The following is a 21174-nucleotide window of genomic DNA, read 5'->3' on the forward strand; positions in this document are numbered from 1 at the left end:
ATGAGCCAAACGATCCAGGCTCTCCGTCTGGCTCCTTCATTTTCAAACAAACCCTCTAAACTGTGATCATCTCACTGTACTTCTCCTAAACACTCTCTTAATGCTGCCCAAGGATTTCCAGGGCCAAAGTTACCATTCCAGCTAATACAACAGCAACCGAATGGAGGTGACTCCTATGGATCGAAATAATTCACTGGCAGCCTCTGCACTTAATCTTTGCCCACCAATCACAACTACCACATTCACAACAAGATTGTCGCAAACAATGTAAATACACCACGTTAGGTCTGACGTTCAGCTTGTCAATGGCATCACTTGTTGTCTTAGGCCTCCCTTCTTCCCTGTTTTTCTTTTGCCATTGACAAAGCACAGCAAACACAGTGGTGGGTCGTGTCACCACAAACAAATGAGGTGAAGCCCATTGAGTGGAAATGAGATGACCAAGGTGGTTAATACTTTCTGCTCTTGAGTAAGTTTTGTACGTTGATCTGAATCAGTACCTCTGATTCATGTCTCACCATGCCCTCACCCATGGCTTAGTTCAATGTTTTTATTTTAAGCCAACTGTTGGATATTTTACAGAGATGAAGAGAAATTAAAGAGAAAAAACAGATCTAAAAGAAGGATTTTCGTGTCTGTGCCGCATGAGAATACATGTGCTTGGGTGGGTGGGAAGAACATTTTTTGGGGAAGTTTCCACACCCCTGTCTCCAAAATCTTGGTCTTTGCCCCAGTTCGTCACTATTTGGCTGCAGAAGACACCCTCGGGCAACAGGAAATCAAAATTGTGGAATCCCTGAGGCAGGAAAAGACCTCCAAGACCATCCAGTATTCCTTGATACACCCACAAGATAGGATTGAATACAAAAGATTTTCTGGGGTTGAAAGTCAACAAACCCACTCTCCCCAAGGAATTCCCAATGTCAGTCTGTGTCCCCATGGATGTTCCTGCCCCCACCTTCATCCAGGTGCCCACGGGGAGACAGGAAGATGTGGAGCATCCCAGCCAGGTGTCTTCCCAACAGGGATCACCAGGACCACGGATCACCAGGGCTCTGCCCAATGGGGATCACTGGGAATCATCCAACGCCGATCCTCCCACTGGGGATGGAGCTGGAGCAGCGCACGGAGCTCTTCCCACTTTCGAGGCACTCACAGGGCTTCCCTTAGTGGTGCCTCCGTTGGTGTTTGGTCAAGTTAGAGCTCTGTGAGAAGCTCTTCCCACACTGGGGACACTCATAGGGCCTCTCCCCGGTGTGGATGCGCCGGTGGAGAGTGAGGTGTGAGTTGCGCTTGAAGCCCATCCCACAGTCGGGGCAGCAAAATGGCCTCTCCTCCCTGTGAATCCGCTGATGTACGAGGAGATCAGAGCTCCTTACAAACCTCTTCCCACACTGGGGACACTCGTAGGGCCTCTCCCCAGTGTGGATGAGCTGGTGGTTTCTCAGGCCAGAGCTCCATGCAAAGCTCTTCCCACATTCCAAGCAGGTGTAGGGCCCTTCCCCAGTGTGGATCACCTGGTGCTGCATCAGGTAAGAGCTCTGCCTGAAGCTCTTCCCACACTCCCCACACTTGTAGGGCCGTTCCCCAGTGTGGATCAGCTGGTGCTGGGTCAGACTGAAGCGCTGCTTGAAGCTCTCCCCACATTCCCCACACTCAAAGGGCCGTTCCCCGGTGTGGATCCTCCGGTGCCGGATCAGATGAGAGCTTTCTCTAAAGCTCTTCCCACACTCCCCACACTCAAAGGGCTTTTCCTCAGTGTGGATCCTCTGGTGCTGGACCAGGCTGGAGCTGTGTTTGAAGCTCATCCCACACTCCCCACACTCGTAGGGCCGTTCCCCACTGTGGATCACCTGGTGCTGGATCAGGTGGGAGCTCCACCTGAAACCCTTCCCACATTCCAGGCACTTGTGAGCCTTCTCCCCTCCATCAGGCTTCTCCCCCAGCTCTGAGCTCCGCCTGCATCTCCGGCCGCCCTCCTGGCACAGGGGGGGTCTTTCCTCCTCGCAGCTCCCTGCGCTGGGTTTGCAGCCCCTCCTTGGGTGGGATCTCCGGGGCTTTTCCTCCTCCTCCATCCGGACACTCCTTGGGAATGAAAAATCCTGGTTGGGGGAGAAAACAAGAGGAGAGCACCTTAGGCTGGGGGTTCCTCCTTGCACAGGTTCATCTCAGGAAGTCATTGGCACCTTGTGTCTGTAAGAACCTCCAAAACACCAAGATTCAGCCCAAAAGTCCTCCAAACATAAAGTCACAGATCAAAAAGTCCCCAAACAGCAAGATTCAGCCCACACCTCTTTGAAAGTATAATGATTCATGCCCTTGCAAAACCCCAAAGCAACAAGATTTAGCCCAATAAATCTCAGAAATGCCAAGATTCACCCCCATGACAATCATGGATCCCCTCCCCGGTCACCTGCTGCATGTGAGGGGAAACGCTCCTGGGGCTGGGGGGAGGCTGCAGATCCAGGGAGGGGTGGAACCTTCTGGTACCTCCTCTTCCTGATCCTCTTCCTCCTCTTCCTCACACTGCTCTTCCTCATACTATTCCTCCTTCTCCAGCACAATCCCACCTGCTCCTCCCACGTGCATTCTTTGACCATTTTGTTCTTCAGCCCTGCTGCTCCCTCCCTTCTCCTCCTGCCCCCAGGCCCAGCACCCACTGCCGCCTCCCTCTTCCCCCCAAACCCACAGCATCCCCCCGCAGGGGCAGCCATGGAGCTGGGGCAGCTCGGGCTGGGGCAGCGCTGGGCTCTCGGCCGCTCCCGCCCGCACTCGCTCCCCACTGCAGCCGCTCCCGGCACCACAGCGCGGGGGGGCCCGGCCTTGGCGCTCCCCCCTCCCACCTCCCCAAATTCCCCTCAAGGGGGGCGCTGGGGCCCGGGGGGGGCGCAGGTGGGGTCAGGGTTGATTGTTGGAAAATATATCAACTTCAAAATATTTGTTATTTTATTTATCTTCTCAGGCTTGGTTTTCCTTTGCCCTGAGGAAAGGAATTTTAAAGACTTTTTAAAGGGATGTTACACCACTCATCAGAGTTGAGTTTAACATCTCAACAAACTCGGAAGAGCCCAAAAGATACCCACAGAGATAACGACCATCAACAGAACATCAACCACCATCAGCAAACACCAACCAACATCCACCCCAGACACTGCCCCGGGAATAGCTGCAGACACCTGGGCTGGAAAAGGCTGAGAAGGAAATCCGGGAGTGCCGACCTAATTAACAGCAGAGGCAAAGACATTCGGCTCCAATTGGAAACCAAATACTGAGAACTCATCAACTTGGAAGCAATGAACATCAAACCAATGGATTTCTGTGGGTTCAGGCTGTTTAAAGTTTAGGAAAAATCCAGTAAAACTCAGAGGTCATGGAATGATTTTCTCTGTATACCCGGGCTAAGCGTGAATAATGATTTCTGTTGCACATCCTGGCCAGAATCAAGTTATGACTTGACTCTCTAACATTAAAGGTATTGTTGGAAAGCTGCTGGTTTTCCTGCAGTTTCAGTGACAAGATTACACATTTAGAATACATTTTCTTTATAATCCTACATTTATATTTTAAGTCCAGTTTGGACCAGGGGTGTAAGAATAAATTTTTAGTCCTACGAGAAGAAGCAGAAAAAACTCTCTAGAACTCTCTTGCTTTGGAATACTTTTGTGTGTGTTTTGTGTGGCTCAAAGTGATGGCAAAATTTTGGTATAGGTTTTTCGATGTTCACTTTTGGTTGCATTTTGCAAAACTAGAAGAGCTTTAAACGTGACTCGTTAATGCAAACACAGTTCAAAAAATATTGTTTAAAAAAAACCAAAGCAGATGTGCAGAGGGGCCACATGTGAGTCATTCAGTGGCTGCTCTGGAAGAGAATCTTCCCTCCAGGCAGCCAGGAGAGGAGCTTTAGAAATGCAAATTAACACTGCTGGGGAAAAGGGTGCACAATGCACCAGGCTCTCCTTGCCTGCGGGAGGATTTGGGCTCATTCCCTCTGCCCCTCACCCCAAGCTCTGCCTGCTGGCACTGATGCAATTGGCACAGCCAAAGGCACAGCCCACACTGAGGAGATCTGACCCTGCAACAGAAACTGGGGCAGCTGCAAAGGGAAACTGCAAATGGAGAATGTTGGGAAAACTCCACTCCAATAACTGCGGGGAATCATCCCTCTCCCCACTCCAACATGTGCTGCCACTGTCTGTGGCACACAGGGAGCATTGCACCACTGGGCTGTTGGTGCTACCACAAGCTCAGAGAAATCACTTGGGAATCCAAGGATGGGATGATTGAATTAGAGAAAAGAGATCAATTGATGCAGCCCTGGCTGGAGGGAGCACCCAAAAATGGGGAAAAGATGAACAGAACCAGAACAAATCCTACAACACCATGGAGCAGCCACTGGGAACCCCAAAAAATTCATATCAGGAGCCAGAGAACCCATTTCTCATTTCAATGGCATCATTAGATTACAAGATGGCCTCGAAATAAGAACCAACCACACAGATCCAGCTCCCGAGCCTGGCCCAACCATCCACTCAAACGAAGAACACAACATTTCACCATGGGATGGGATCAGATTATCTATTAGCAGAAGGAGGAGGACAGTGTGGAAAATTCAATGACTCAAGATCCTGTTGGCAAAGAGATGACAACCCAAAAGTGGAGAAACAGGTAACAAAGGAAATAAGAAAGCAGCTCATGGTCCAGTCCAAACGTAGAAAGGATGGCAATGGGACACGGTTTTGTAGTTCCCTGGCACACCAGGGCTTAAACGAAGGCTCTTTCTCCTCTCCTGTGCTGCAGCAACTCTCACCTTCTGACCATGCACCACACCTTGCTGAGTGCAGCTCATTCAGCAGCTGAGCAAGGGGATGCAGGTGGCAGCCAGGCCTCCTGAGCCACCAACGCCTACAAAAGGACACGGAATGAGGGCACTGAGAACAATCCCAAAACCAAAGAGCACCCAGGAAGGAAAAACAATCAGTGAGGGAATCTGCTTGGAGATAGGGCCAGGGACCTGGAGATAAGGAAGGAATGGGAGAAAGCATCAGTTTCAGAAAATGTTACTAATTGACACGGACTGCTACTCAGACAAGGTCCTGCGAAATTCCTCAACATCGAGAAGAACAAAGACTGAACAGAGCTGTGAATATCGGATGTTAGACAAAAGGGGGGTGCAGATTAACGAGCACATGCAGGAGGAGGATCGGGAAGTCTGAACTTTCCAAGGACCTTCGACACCGGGCAAAGGGAGAGGGAGATGCAGAAGGGAAAATTCGGATTAAAAGGAGGCTGCGTACTCCAACAATTGCAAAGACCCCATGGCAAATGCCGCATGGCCTCTCCCTTTGTTCAGCAATAAAGTCACTTTGACAGGACTCCTCCGTCTCCTTTGGCCACACAAACCTCTGGCGACGGGAATTTTCCCGCCCACTCCCGGCCACAGGGCAGCCACCTCCGTCCTACCCACACGAACCGGGACGAGCCAGCGCCGCTCCGGCCCCGGCTCCTGCCCAGGCCCCGGCGGGAAGGAGAGCGCGGGCAGCCGCTCCCGCAGCGCCCTCAGGCCACGGCCAACACGGCGCCCACACGGCACGAGGAACCCGCCACAGCCCCCTGCCGCCCCCTCCGCCCGCAGCCATGGCCCAGCCCCGCCAGAAGCCAGCGCGGCTCCCACCTGCGCTGGGGCCGCCTCCGAGCTCCGCCGCCGCCTCACCGGGCTCCGGCCGCTGCCGCCGCTCCCGGGCCCGCACACGCGCTCCGCCAATGGCGCCTCTGCTGCCGCACGGCCCACCGGGGGGCGGGCCCGGCCCCGGCCTGCTCCCCGCTCTGCCCAATCAGCGCCGCACAACCACGACTGACGCCACAATCAGCCAATCGCGCACAGCCAGCCCCGGGCTCTGCACACGGCCCAGCCTCGGCCCGCGCTCTCCGCGCCCCCCGGGCTGCGTGAGGGGAAAGGCGGAGATGAGGAACAGCCCTGGCACGGGCCCGGGCCCGAGGCGGCATCGAGCTGCAAACACCAACAAAGTTCTCCGCACCTCCCGGCCCGCCTTTCCCAGCCCTGGGTTGTGGCTGGCTCCGACTCAGCGGGTAGCCCTGGAGCCTCACTTCTCCTAGCCCCTAACTAGGACCATCAGTGCATCCCGAACAAAGGAAAACTGCCCCAAACCCCTGTCGAGGAGTGGAAGAGTGGAGAGATTTCTGGTAGAAAATTCCAAAAACTCAGAGCAGGATAAGGAGAAGTAAATGAAGCCCCTTCAAAGCAGCTTCCCCTCCCGCCTCCCTCCCTGCAGCTGCCCCTCCTCCCCCGGCAGAGCAGGCACACAGGGAATGGGGCCGTGCTCAGTTCATCCCCCGGGCCTTCTCCCTCTGCTCAGGGACAGGAGTCGTTCCCCTGCTGCTCCCTGGCTCCCTCCCACCGGAGCCTTCTCCAGGAGCTTCTCCAGCCTCGCTCCATCCCACGGGGAACAGCCCCCTCCAGCTGCTGCAGCGTGGGTCACTCTGCCACGGGCTCAGTCCTCCAAGGACAGGCTGCTCCCGCGGGGCCCCTCTGTCCACAGGTGTCCCCCGGGGTCACAGCCTCATCTCAGGCATCCCCCTGCTCTGGCACGGGCTCCTGCAGGGGCTGCGGGGGGATCTCTGCATGCTCGTGGATCTCTGCCTCCAATACCTCCATCTCTGCAGGCACCAGGGATTGGATCTGCCGGACACAGAGGAAACTTCCAGAACCTTCTCACAGAACCCAGCCCTGTAGAAAACCCAGGGACCAAAAGGAGGCCATGCAAACCCAACACACCCCCAAAAACGGGGGTCCCAGATATCCAGCAGCTCAGGTGCACCCCAAAATGGGCATCCCAGATGTCCAGGGGCTCAGGTGTGCCCAAAAATGAGGCCCCAGCTGAGGGCGTTCTCTGCTGGGCTGAGCATTCCCTGAGGGCTGGGGCTGCAGCAAGGGGGGACACCCTCCTCCAGCGGGGATGTCCCACAAACAGGGGACCCCCACGAGCCCCCTGGAACCCCGGGGCTGGGCTGGCCCTGTCTGGATGCTGACAGGCACCAAAACTGCCCTGTCCCTGCCCTCTGCAACTGCACAGGGACAGGGAATACAAGGAAAGGCCCCGGAGTTGAGACAAGGACGGGGAGGGATCCTGGTCCCAGCACCGGCAGGGGCACAACAGACCCAGCCTGTGCACAGGGAGTGAATTTATTCACAGCAGGACCAAAGGAGAAGGGAGAGAAATCTCTCCAACACCTTCCCCCCACCCCATGGGCATCTGGGGGATGAGGTCTGCAATGAGACAGCCACACTTTGGGATGAAGAGCTTGGGGTGATCCGGTTCCTGAGGAGGTTTTGGGGCACCTTCCAGTCAGGAGGGATGAGTCACTGGGAGGGGGAAGACACCTGGCTCTGACACAGGAGTGGGGCCCCACAGGGAAGGATGTGGGGAAGATCCTGCTGCTTTCCACCAGTTTGGGGGGTTATAAATGGCTTTGGGGATTTCCTGGTCAGTTCATGGTCAACGGTGGCTCCCTTATTTTGGAGAATTCTGTTGCTTTCTGCCAGTTTCTGGTGTTCTGAATGGCCCGTGGTGGAGCCACTTTGGTGTGTTCCGATGCCGCCCGGCCACGCTCTGAACTGGTCCGGACTGGTGCTCCCAGCGCCGCGCGGGGCGGGGCCGCGGGGACCCCCCCAGGGCACAGCGCGGCTGCTTTGGGGCTGGGGCAGCGCCCGGCGCTGGGCATGGGGCGTGTCGGGGGAGCTGGGGCCGCACTGGGGGCACTGGTGGTGCTGGGAGCTCACCTGTGTGGGGCCAGCGGGACTCGGGTGAACGTGTGTGCTCCCCCCGGGGCCCCCAGGCCGGTGTCACCCCCTTTTCTCTGCCCACAGAGCTTCTGAGCTGGCAACAGCCACAGCCCCTCCCCGTGGCCTCAGGCCTGGCCGGGACCCCCTGTTCTGTCCCCGCGATAATTTTGGGGAGGGCTCTTGTGTCCCCCCAGCCCCGCTGTCACTCTGTCCCTGCCTGGGTGCTCCCAATGTTCCCAATAAAGCTTCCCAGTTCGCCCCACTCTTGTTTTTGCGAGACAGAGGGGATGCCCATGGGGGAACCCCGTGGAGGTGCCGTGATTGCAGGGAGAGGAAGAAAGGGCCCCAAAATGGATAAGGAATGGGGACCCCCATGTGTCCCCCCCATTTCACCCTGCTCTGGGGACTCCTTGAGAGGCACCTGAACCCCAATGCAGCACCCAGTGAACCCCAAAAGGAACCAGGAGCCCTCTAAGCCACCAAGGGAATTTGGGGAAGGGACACAAGTGGGGTGCCCAGGCCTGGCCAAGAGCCCAGCGCTGCCCCAGCCTGACCTGCCCCAGCTCCATCCTGGAGATTGGAAAGGAGGAGTGAGACCCCTCCCAATGGAATCTGGGGGTCCCAGCCCCCTCCCCCCACTCTTTGGAGGTTCTCCGACTCCTCTTTTCCCCTGCTCCTCCACTCCTTTCCCACTGCCCCCCAGTGCACGTCACCTGTCCTGCTTGGTTTGGGGGTTCCAGGCCCCTCCTGCTCAGTCTGGAGAGCCCATCCCCCCTTTCCCTCAATTCAGGCACCTCCTGGAAGCTTTTTCCTGGGAGGAATCCCTGAATTTTTGGGGTGCAGTTTTGGAGAGGGACAGCTCTGTCTGGCTTTCCCCTCCCTGTTGTGGCCTCTCAGCTGCCCCCAACACCTTGGGGCTGCTGGGATTTCCCTCCTAAGGACAAGGACATTCATTCCCTTCCAGGACCCCAATGCCCAGAGGGGGGTCCAGGTCACGGGGTCCTTGAGCAGCTGCCTGTCACAATCCACCAATACAGGCGGAGATGGTGATGGTTCGTTTTTAATCTCAGAGCACAAAAGACACACAAGGGGAATTCAAATTAATCACAACAGCAGTGCACTTTTACTGAGTGCCAACAACAGAAGTACGTGATAGATGGAGAGGAAAAAAGAAACAAAGGATAGAGAGAAAAACAGAGAGGGGGGAATAGCTACCAACAGAAGAGACAAAATCCTCATGGTTGTCTGCCAATGGATCTGTCTTCTTCTGTGGGAAGATCTCAAAAGTGTTATGTTAGAAAGTCCCTTGTTATACTATTTTCAGGAGCGAGGGGCCGTTGCCAAAGAGGTGGGGAATGCCGGGATCATGGTGATGAGGCCCCTTGCTCTGGGTGCAGCCGTTCAGACCGGGCAGGTCTGGGCCCGGCCTCTGGTGCAGGCAGTGAGCACAGGCTGAACAACCTGACCTGGTCCAGTGTCCTAGGACAGGTGTCCATGGGGTCCACACCAGTTCTGGATCACACGAACACACCTGTGGGCTAAACCTGGCAGACATCCCACTTCAGCCAGGCCAGAACTGCTCTGTTGTGGTTTCAGGGTTTCAGTCTCTGTCCTTGAGGTTTCAGCCTCTGTCTTTGTCGACAGTCGTGAGGCAGATGAGGCATCTTTGAACCCTCTCTTACACTGCCCCACAACCTCCGCCAGGGTCTCCCAGCACACCCGGAGCTGCTGGGCCTGGGGTCCCCAAAGCCCTCAGCAAGGCCCAAGTCCCTGCCAGGAACCCTCAACACCCTCAAACCCAGCATCCTCCACAGCCCCTGCAAGTTCCCCCCATGGCACCGGCCATGGCCATGTCCCCCCATGTCACTGGCCATGTCCCACCATGTCCTCACCCATGGCTGTCTCCCTACCACGTTTCCATCCCTGTCCTTGTCCCCCACGTCTCCATCTGGTCCTGTGTCCCTCTGTGTCCCCAGGAATGGCCACGTCGCCCTCAATATCCATGTGTCCCCCAGTCACTCTCCCTGTCTATGTCCCACCATGTCTATGTGCCCCCATGTCCTCATCCATGTCTTAGCTTCTGGGAATACACAAGACAGAGAGTCAAACAGACTTGATTAGCATATCTGGTTTGATAACCAAGATGCCATGGCATGAACAAACAGAACTGTGAAAATTACAGGAGATGGGATTACACCTGCTTACGGGAAGAGAGAAAATTCAATCAACTTCTGCAAGCAAAGAGTTGTTGTAAAATGCATGAGTTTTCTGTGTGATTTTTAACCTGATTATTGTAGTAGAAATGATTAACCTGTCTGAAATAGTATATAAGCTTTTAGAAAACCTGAGTAAAATCGAATTCTGATCACCGAATCAGTCTTCCCGTCTCTCATCAATCGCCAATAATTGGTGCCCCGTGTGAGGAGAAGAACCGGCGGTCTGCTGGCAATTGGCGACGCCCCTGGAACTGATCGTGGCGGTGAAAGAACCGTGTTTGGGCCTACAATCATCTGTACGCCGGACGTGACAGGTGAGCCAGGGGAACTCAAGGTATGGGACAGGTCATGTCCGACGGAAGAGACGTTAAGAAAACCATCCAGCGCTTGCTGAGCAAGCATGGATCCCCCATTCTTAAGCAGGACCTTAAGTCGCTCCTACGATGGGTGTCACGCATGTTCCCCGATACCACCCCTTCCTCTGTTCTTACTCTCCGCTACTGGGACAAGGTCGGCGTAAAGCTCTACGACCTGGCTACGCTGCCTGGCCACGAGCCAGAGCTGCGCCTGCTTCCTGCATGGAGGGCGGTCATGGAAGCGGTTAAAAAAGAGGGGGAGAGCGAGGCAGCCTGCGAGGCTACCACGGAGACGGCCCCGGAGGCCGTGCCAGACCGAAACCTGCCCAAGTCCCGCTCCCCGTCCCCCGTCCGCACCCCCTCCCCGACGAACGCCAAAGATAAAGCCCAGCCGCCAGCTGCACCCCCACCGAGATCCCACCAGCGACCCCAGAGCCGCCGAACGCTAACTGCTTATAGAGACTCTGACTTTAACAGTGACAGAAAGCCATTCGACCCCGGCCCCGAAAATGATCCGGACTGACTCGCTTCAAATATGCATAACAATTAGTTACAGATAAAAAAGAAAGCCCTTAAAGACAGAGACCTTGCCTTTATTTCGCTAATCAATGCCTCTTCAAGTTTCACCAAATGGCCAGCTTTTACAGCAAATCATCTCACAGCATGGGACAGCAACGAGTGCAGACACAAGTCCCACAGCAGACGCAGTAACCAAGAGCAACCTTCAGCTTCCAGCCGGCCCAGCCCCCATCCACCAGACCATCTCCAACCTATGTGCAGCCACCCCAAGAACTGCAGTAACATTGTCTAATTGCTCAGTTTTTGTCTCCCTACAGGAAATCTATGGCCTGTCCCCAAGATCCTCTCAGGGGTGGGAGGAAACAGTCAAGGCTATCAAAGCCAACACCTAGTACAGATCACAGGGCCTGAAGGCAGGGTAGCAACTGTCAGGCCTTATGTGTTGTCTGCGCCGCTAATTTTATGGGGGAGAGATGTTTTGTCTCAATGGGGAATTTTCATGCAGTCAAATTTTGTATAAGGGTCATTGGGGCGCGCGAGACCCCCAAACTGACTTGGAAATCCTCTGATCCAGTTTGGGTAGACCAATGGCCCATGTCATTAGAAAAACTGCGCATTTTACAAGAACTTGTAAAGGTACAGCTGGAAAAGGGACACATAGTCCCATCTAATAGCCCTTGGAATTCACCGGTGTTTGTAATCAAAAAGCGGTCTGGGAGGTGGAGGCTATTGCATGACTTGAGGAAAATAAACGAAGTAATTGAGGGAATGGGGCCCCTACAGCCAGGCCTCCCTTCCCCTTCTATGATTCCTAGAAATTGGCATTTAACAGTAATTGATTTAAAAGATTGTTTTTTTGACATTCCTCTGCATCGAGATGATGCACCCAAATTTAGCTTTTCTGTGCCGAGCATTAATATGCAGGCACCTCTAAATCGATATCATTGGTTATCACTTCCCCAAGGAATGCGAAATAGCCCAATTTTGTGTCAGTAGTACGTAGCAAAAACCCTGAGCCCGATACGGGAACAAATGCCTAATGTTCTCTTTTATCATTATATGGATGACATTCTTATTTCTGCAGAAACCGTGAGTCATATGGAGGAAGCAGTGCAGGCTGTCTGCCAAGCTGTTACCTCAGCAGGCCTCACCATTGCTTCTGAAAAGGTTCAAAAGACATCTCCCTAGAAATATTTGAGCTGGCGAATAAGCATGCATTCTATTTCTGCACAACCCTTGCAAATCTCAACTGAAATCAAAACTTTACATGATGCACAGAAGTTGCTAAGAACAATAAATTAGGTCCGTCCCTTGCTTGGGATTTCAAATGCAGATTTAGAGCCATTGTTTGCCCTCCTGGGAGGAGAGCCTAACCTCTTATCACCCAGACACTTAAACAAAGAAGCACAAATTGCGCTTCAAAAAGTAGCTGATGCTATCTCTCAAAGGCAATCAGCTAGGTGGGCTCCAGAGTTGCCTTTGTGGCTAATTATTCTGAATCCTAATAAACAGCCTTATGCATTAATATTTCAGTGGGACTCAGAAAAACCAGATCCTCTTCTAATTATCGAATAGGTCTTTTTGCCTAACAATATGCCCAAGACTATTTCCATGCAAGATGAACTTATGGCCATGTTGATTGTCAAGGCTCGGCAAAGACTGACCTCTTTGGCTGGGAAAGATTTTGATATTATCTATCTGCCTCTCACAATGTTTTATTTGAATTGGTTGCTACAGATGTCTGAAAAATTGCAAATTGCTTTAACAAATTACCCAGGGCAGATATCTATCCATCCGCCTAAACACAAATTATTAAATTCGTCTTTTAATTTAATCCCCAAGCCAAAGAGAAGTGAGACTCCCTTGCAAGCTATAACAATATTCACAGATGGGTCTGAGAAAACCCGTAAATCAGTGATTGTATAGAGGGACCCTGAAACTGGAACTTGGCAATCTAATATTGCTGTAGTTGAAGAGTCTCCACAAATAGTGGAATTAGCTGCTGTTGTCAGAGTGTTTCAGAAATTCAGCACACCTTTTAATCTGATTACTAACTCCGCAACAAATTAAGACAGATAATAGACCCGCATATATTTCCCGTAGAGTTGCAAACTTCTTCTCATTATGGAGTATCACCCACAAAAAGGGCATAGCTCACTCACCCACAAGACAATCAATTATAGAACGAGCCCATTGCTCTCTCAAACGTCTTCTGTTACAACAAAAAGGGGGAGCCGAAGATACTCCTGCGGAAAGATTATGCAAAGCCTTGTATGTCTTTAATTTCTTAAATTGTTCAATGACAGACTTAAATCCCGTCAAATTATTCAACTTGCTATTGCTGTCAGAGCTTTTCAAAAATTTTTCTCTTCCTTTTAATCTAGTAACAGATTCAGTTTATGTTACAAAATCGTGAAGCCTCAGCCCTATAAGAAAGTGTAAAACCTGCAAACAGATGATAGTTTTGAACAGCTGAATAAACTCCTAAGAAGCTAAAGACTCCATAAATAAATTAGAAATTTAGTTAAAATAAGCTTTCTTGTATTAGACATTATATTATGTATTGTTATAATTATTCCTTATATTTTACAGTGTGTTTAAACTAAAGGTAGAATCTAGATCTTGGCTAGATAACTTGTTTAGTAGCTGGGGTTTGACACCCTAGCTAAAAGATTTTCTTAGGATAGGAATGCATGTAATGATTTTAATAATAATTGTATTAGTTATGATACCTTGCTTGCTTCAATGTGTGCAGAGATTAGTTAATAAAGCCATCAAAGAAGTATTCTTGGTTAATACAGAAGGGGGAGATCTGGGAATACACAAGACAGAGAGTCAAACAGACTTGATTAGCATATCTGGTTTGATAACCAAGATGCCATGGCATGAACAAACAGAACTGTGAAAATTACAGGAGATGGGATTACACCTGCTTATGGGAAGAGAGAAAATTCAATCAACTTCTGCAAGCAAAGAGTTGTTGTAAAATGCATGAGTTTTCTGTGTGATTTTTAACCTGATTATTGTAGTAGAAATGATTAACCTGTCTGAAATAGTATATAAGCTTTTAGAAAACCTGAGTAAAATCGAATTCTGATCACCGAATCAGTCTTCCCGTCTCTCATCAATCGCCAATATTAGCTCAATGTCTTTATTTTGAGCCGAACTTCACGTGTTTTCAAAGATGAAGAGAAAATGAAAAGCAAATCAAGGTCAAGAGAAAAGGATTTCTATCTCCGTGCCGGCTGAGAGTCCACGTGATTTGGGGGTTAGATTTTGTTGTGAGGTGGGTTTTTGCTTTGTGGTTTTTGGCCAGCTTTCTATTTTATTTGTGTGTTAGATCTATCCTCCCGCACTCCCCATAATGGTGCCTGTCTCTCATTTGTATCAGTTTGCTCTATTTTTAGATTCTGTACCCCAGTTGTTATTCATACTGTTATGTGACAATCCCTTTACTTGTCAGCTGGCCACTCCCTACAGGTTACCCTATTGGCTCTCAAGCATTTGTCTCCTCCTAAATCTCCTTCCTTCACAATTGTCAATCCCCTGCACTCCTACTCCTCTCTCTAGAGCCTTCCGTGCCAATCTTCCCTAACTCAATGAATCATTTGTTATCCTGTATTGTTCCCCTCCCTTTATTATCCTTATTGGTTTAAGTTTGTACTCCCCGCCCTCCGTTCCTCCCCTAGACAGTCTTTACTGGATGACCTGCTGTACCCACCCCAGATACAAGTTACTAGCCAGCCTCTGGGTCTTTGGTCTTTGTTTCTGGAGGTCTTTTGTGGTTTGTGTTCTTGGATCCCTAAATAAACGCCTGCTTTAGTTGCCCTCCACAAAGACCCGTCCTGTTGTCTTTGCCATCTCTGCACCTGAACAGCAACAGCTGAGAACATCAGAGCTCCCAGGGGGAAGTGTTGCACCCCTGGTGCCGCGTGCCCTGGGATCCCCCAGGATCCTGCACCGCAACAAGATTTGTTTCTTTTTTATTCATAGAATTTTTTCCATAAGTTGCTAGGAATTTAACTACTGGGTACTTAGGGCTACTTAGGCAAAAAACAAAAGAAATTGCCAGAGGAGAGGACTGTAGCACCTGGCTACACTTCTTTTGTCTCTGGGAGTTTTCTCTCACAGGGGAAGATACCGCGAGTTTTGGGGGCAGGTAAAGGACAGGGCTGGGGGCAGCTGCTCTCTCTCACTCTTGTAAGGAGGAGAATCAAGCTGTTGCTTACTGCGGGGAGAATTCCCTCTCACTACTGGAGTCCAGACACAGGAAATCAATCACCATCTGCTCCTGTGTCCAGGAATCCCGAGCTGGCCTTCTCCTGCCCCTGCTGGAGCCCATCTGCGGCTTTCTCAGCCCCACCGCCTCTTGTGCACTGCTCTCGGTGTTCTGCTATGCTGTAGCCCTGTACCCCCTGCCCTGCCTGGATGTCTCTTAGTTCCAGCCACAGTTCCAGCTACCACCGAGGAGCTTCTGATACATCTCATCCACCAGCCTGGCATTTCTGCTCATTCCTGCTGTTCCAGCTTGGTGCCCCTCAGAGTCCTGCAGAGGCACTGGGATATTCCTGCCCCTGCATTCATCCAGGCGCCTACAGGGAGACAGGAAGATGTGGAGCATCCCAGCCAGGTGTCTTCCCAACAGGGATCACCAGGACCACGGATCACCAGGGCTCTGCCCAACGGGGGTCACTGGGGATCATCCAACGCCGATCCTCCCATGGGGGATGGAGCTGGAGCAGCGCACGGAGCTCTTCCTGCTCTCGGGCTGGGGGAACTGACAGTGATCAGAATTTCAGGCTTCAGGCACTAACTAGAGTCTATGGGAAAGACAAGTGAGCAAAGCTCATATTCCAGCCTGAGAATTCATGGAGAGGAATCCAAACAATCCTTCGGAGGTGAAAAACCCTTAGAACATGATATTTTTTCTATCTTGCTTACTGGCAAGGAGGTTTACAAAGACGTGTAGGCTCTAAATGACCAATCATATTCACTGTACTGAAGTACTGCATAAAAAGAGTGTTTCTAATAAACCTTTTCTATATGCACTACAATGAAGGCTCCAAGTTTCGTATCGTTATTTTGCAATCCCAAATCATAATGATATCGGGGCACTCACAGGGCTTCCCTTAGTGGTGCCTCCGTTGGTGTTTGGTCAAGATAGCTCTGTCTGAGAAGCTCTTCCCACACTGGGGACACTTGTAGGGCCTCTCCCCGGTGTGGATGCGCCGGTGGACAGTGAGGGTGGAGTTACGGTTGAAGCCCTTCCCACAGTCGGGGCAGCGGAAGGGCCTCTCCTCTGTGTGAATCCGCTGATGTACGAGGAGAGTGGAGCTGATCTTAAAGCTCTTCCCACACTCAGCACACTTGTAAGGCCTCTCCCCTGTGTGGATGCGCTCGTGTTTCCTAAGGTCGGAGCTCAATCCAAAGCCCTTCCCACATTCCAAGCAGGTGTAGAGCCCTTCCCCAGTGTGGATCACCTGGTGCCGGATCAGGGCCGAGCTTTCTCTGAAGCTCTTCCCACATTCCCCACACTTGTAGGGCTTCTCCCCAGTGTGGATCCTCTGGTGTTCCCTCAGCTGGTATCTCTGGATGAAGCTCTTCCCACATTCTCCACACTTGTAGGGCTTTTCCCCAGTGTGGATCCTCTGGTGTTTCCTAAGGCCAGAGCTGTACCTGAAGCTCTTCCCACATTCCACACATTCATAGGGCTTTCCACCAGTGTGGATCCTCTGGTGTTGTGTAAGAGTGCCTTTCTGGCTGAAGCTCATCCCACACTCCCCACACTCATAGGGCCGTTTCCCAGTGTGAATTACCTGGTGTTGCATCAGGTGGCCCCTCTGGCGGAAGCTCTTCCCACATTCCCCACACTTGTAGGGCTTTTCCCCAGTGTGGATCACCTGGTGCCGGATCAGGGTGGAATTCTTGCTGAAGCTGCTCCCACATTCCCCACACTTAAAGGGCCGTTCTCCGGTGTGGATCCTCTTGTGCTGGGCAAGTTGGGAGCGGTGGCTGAAGCTCTTCCCACACTCCCCACACTCATAGGGCCGTTCCCCAGTGTGGATCACCTGGTGTTCAGTAAGTTGGCTCTTCTGGCTAAAGCTCTTCCCACACTCTCCACACTCATAGGGCTTTTCCCCAGTGTGGATCCTCCGGTGTTGTTTCAGGCTTGAGCTTTCTCTAAAGCTCTTCCCACATTCCCCACACTCATAAGGCCGTTCCCCAGTGTGGATCCTCTTGTGCAAGACCAGATTTGAGCTGTGTCTGAAGCTCATGCCACACTCCCCACACTTAAAGGGCTTTTCCCCAGTGTGGATCCTCTTGTGCAGGACCAGGCTGGATCTGAGGTTGAAGCGCTTCCCACACTCCCCACACTCGTAGGGCCGTTCCCCACTATGGATCACCTGGTGCCGGATCAGGTGGGAGCTCCACCTGAAACCCTTCCCACATTCCAGGCACTTGTGGGGCTTCTCCCCTCCATCAGGCTTCTCCCCCAGCTCTGAGCTCCGCCTGCATCTCCGGCCACCCTCCTGGCACAGGGCAGGTCTTTCCTCCTCGCAGCTCCCTGCGCTGGGTTTGCAGCCCCTCCTCGGGCGGGATCTCTGGGGCTTTTCCTCCTCCTCCATCCGGACACTCCTTGGGAATGAAAAATCCTGGTTTGGGGAAAAAACAAGAGGAGAGATCCTTAGACTGGGGGTTCCTCCTTGCCCAAGTTCATCTCAGGAAATCATTGGCACCTTCTGTCTGTAAGAACCTCCAAAATACCAAGATTCAGCCCAAAAGCCCTCCAAGCATCAAGACACAGATCAAAAACTCCCCAAACATCAAGATTCAGCCAAAACCTCTTCTAAAATATAAATTGGAACCTTGCAAAAAAATCCCAAAGCACCAACATTTAGCCCAATAAATCTCAGAAACGCCAAGATTCACTCCCATGACAATCGTGGATCCCCTCCCCGGTCACCTGCTGCATGTGGGGGGACAACGCTCCTGGGGCTGGGGGGAGGCTGCAGATCCAGGGAGGGGTGGAACCTTGTGCGGCCTCCTCTTCCTGCTCCTCCTCCTGTGTCCCTACTCTCACTAACACTCCTCTTCCTCATACTATTCCTCCTTCTCCTGCACAATCCCACCTTTTCCTCCCACATGCATCCTTTGAACATTTTCTTCCTCAGCCCTGCTTCTCCTTCCATTCGCCTCCTGCCCCCAGGCCCAGCACCCACTGCCGCCTCCCTCTTCCCCCCAAACCCACAGCATCCCACTGCAGGGGCAGCCATGGAGCTGGGGCAGCTCGGGCTGGGGCAGCGCTGGGCTTTCAGCCGCTCCCGCCCGCACTCGCTCCCCACTGCAAACGGGGACCCCCAGGAAAGGAAGAAGAGCAAAGTGTCTTTACAAACAGATGCTGTCAGTCTGACTGGGGATAGGGACAGCCACTTGTACAGAAGGAAGGGACAGAAGAAGCCATCAGTGCCACAAAATGTTATTAACTGACCACACAGACTGCTGCTCAGCCAAGGTCCTGCTGAATTCATGAACTTCGAGAAGAGGAACAAAGACTGAACAGAGCTGTGAATATCGTTACCTATACACAAGTGGGCTGCATATTAAGGGGGTATGTAGTGGGTGGATTGGGAAGTCTGTACTTCTTAAGTACTTCCGTCTATGGGGAAAGGGAGAAGGAGATGCAGCCAGGAAAATCTGGATGAAAACGAGGCTGTGTCCTCCAACATTTGGAGAGACCCCATGGGAAATGTTCCATGGCCTCTCCCTTTTTTTAGTAATGAAATTACTTGTACAGGACTCCTCTGTTTCCTCTGTGTACACAAATCTCTGGTGATGTGAATTTTTCCACACACCTTGGGGCTCACCCAGAATTCCTTCCACCCCCCGGGGCAGCGGGCAGGGAGTGGAGCTGAAGGTGCCTCACCCACTTTGGGGGATCGGCTCCCTTGGGTGGTGGCGGCACCGGGGATTGACTGGGGACCCGAGAGTGTCCAGGAGACAGACGAGGGACACATCAGGGGGCTGGGAAGAGTCCCCACGGAGAGAGCACTGAAAATCTCATCACTGAGGACACTGGCATCTTCAGGGAGGAAACAGGGCAGGGCACCCATGCAGGGTGCAAAAGGGAAAGCCAGGAAGGGCTCCTGGCCAAAGGGATGATGATCCCAAAAGATGTCGGAAGGGTTCCTTGGGAGAATGCTGAGGCAGTTTGCACATTCTCCCAGAGGTCATTAAGGACATGGACACCCAGGGGGGCAATAAGGGAAGTGGAGAAGGGATTTAGACAGCAGGGGATGGATGGTGTTGGTGTGCTGGGAAGGGTTAGGGTGAAGGGGAGTGTGCGGAAAAATGGTTAAGGCAAGAAGCAGCAGGAGGAATCTCTGTGATAAGAAAAAATATGACGGAAAAGAGGGAGAAGAGAAAAACACTGAGGACTGCGACGTTTTTATGCACGGTGTAATGCTCTAAATTTTGCAGCTGATGCAGATCCTTTGTATCCCCAGTTTCCAGAACAGGCATCGCCTCTGGGATACGGGCTGGGCAGGGCAGGGGTTGCACAAGGCCCAGCAGGAAGGAACAGCTGGGAAATGGGGATTATTCCTGCAAGGATCGAGAGTATGTTTGAAGGATTTGGTTTGGGTCACTGGAGAAAGGAATGGTTTTGCAGAAAGCTCAGCAGCTGTCACACGATGAGCACCCACAGGCACTCAGGGGGGCTGCAGGACGGGCACAAGAAGCCCCTGCAGCACTTGGGCACAAAGGCACAGCAGGGCAATGCAAGAAGGGAGGAGGAAAAGGCCAAGCTGAAGGCAAAGGCCATGGCACAGTTTCTACAGCCCCCAGGGATCAACCCCAGGGCCCAAGGGGGCCCCAGCACCCAGGGGACGCGCTCGGCCACAAGCACCTGGCACAGGCATTGCCCTCCTCGGCAGGGGAGAGCCCACCCAAACAGCCCCTGGCAAGGAAGCAGCTTCCATCTGCAGGCCACAAGGACACTGCAAGCACACACAGCAGCACCCTCAGCACCAGCAAGGCCAGTCCTGCATGCACAGGCATTGGGAGGGCTGGCACAGCTCCCATCACACCAGGGACCCGCCACACTGCAGCCCTGCAGAACATCCAGGGTGGCTCTGGATCCACAGGAGGCCTTTCCTCACACACACAGGGGCCTCTCCAGCCACTCTGGATCTTAGACCTAAGGAGGGAAAATGCCAAAAATGTCTCTGATCATTCAGGGGATAAGTGGGAAAGTGAGTGGGTGTGTTTTATTCAACCACTATTAGCAGAAGTGGGGGATAAGTTTGAAACGCATGAATTTTTACCTGCTCCTAACTGGGATTGTAATTTACTGGGAAGGGATATGATGGCTAAATTGGGAATGCAAATTAAGATTGTGAAAGGTGATACAGAGGCCATTTCTGTGGGACCTTTGTGTCAAATGTCTGGCAAGGCCTAGACTGAAGTGAACCCACAAGTCTGGGCAGCCCCAGGGAAAGAGGGAAAATTCCATACCCAGCCTCTCCAAAGGACTCTCAAGCAACCAGGACAAGTGGTGTCTAAAAGCAATTCCCTATTCCAGGGGAGGGAAGGAAGGGGTTATAGCCTGTTCTTGAGCCCCTGTTCAAGGCAGGGCTTTGGGAGCCAGGGATCTCTCCCTACAACACTCCTGTGCTGCCAGTCAAGAAACTGGAAGGATGCAGAGCAGAAGGAAAGCAGAATTTTCAGGTGTTAAAAACCAGATTCAATGAGGCTCCTGGCCTGGCCCTCCCAGACAGGGAAAAAGATTTTCATTTCTATGTAGATGTTAAACAGGGCCGTGCCAAAGGAATTCTTGGGCTAAAATGTTTAACCCAGTGGCCAGAGAGGGGCCTCATTGTCTGCAGAATTATGCAGCCTTGGCTTTAATGGGAACTGAGGCCTGACAGCTGATGGCAGGAGGATCTCTCAAAGTCTGGCACCAAGTCAAAGCTTTGGTGACCACAAGAGCCTCTAAATGGATGAGCAGTGCTCGGTTATTCCAGTGTGAAACTTGTTCAGTGGCACAGGAGGATTGAGAATTGAGGACAGGGGAAGGGTTTAACCCAGCCTCCTGTTTGAACAGCCCGCACAGGGCTGGGAAGAAACCCAGGACTGCATTCAAGAGAGAGATTCAGACCAGGGCTGTGATCTATTCATGGGACACACCCACCTTGGGACTCTGCTGTTCACAAATCCAAGCAGGACATTGGGTCCTGCCTCAGGAGTGGAAAGAAGCCCCACTGGTGGCCAAGTGCCGTGGCCC

General features: G+C 52.3%; 1 protein-coding gene across 4 annotated transcripts in view; it reads right to left on the reverse strand.

Annotated features, from left to right (window-relative positions):
• LOC134565370 (zinc finger protein OZF-like) overlaps positions 1-21174 on the reverse strand; it is a 270401-nt gene that overhangs the window by 145363 nt on the left and 103864 nt on the right. For 2 of the 4 annotated variants that reach the window (XM_063424909.1, XM_063424907.1), the window contains exon 3: positions 14860-17545. In XM_063424909.1, the coding sequence (XP_063280979.1) occupies positions 16022-17545 (1524 nt within the window). In that variant the 3' untranslated portion in view covers positions 14860-16021. Of the gene's footprint in view, positions 1-1383; positions 1928-14859; positions 17546-17856; positions 19972-21081; positions 21092-21174 lie in introns of those variants that run through there. The other 2 variants (XM_063424911.1, XM_063424908.1) reach the window with 2 other exon arrangements.

This window comes from Prinia subflava, unplaced genomic scaffold (assembly GCF_021018805.1).
Source record: "Prinia subflava isolate CZ2003 ecotype Zambia unplaced genomic scaffold, Cam_Psub_1.2 scaffold_47_NEW, whole genome shotgun sequence".
NCBI lineage: Eukaryota > Metazoa > Chordata > Aves > Passeriformes > Cisticolidae > Prinia > Prinia subflava.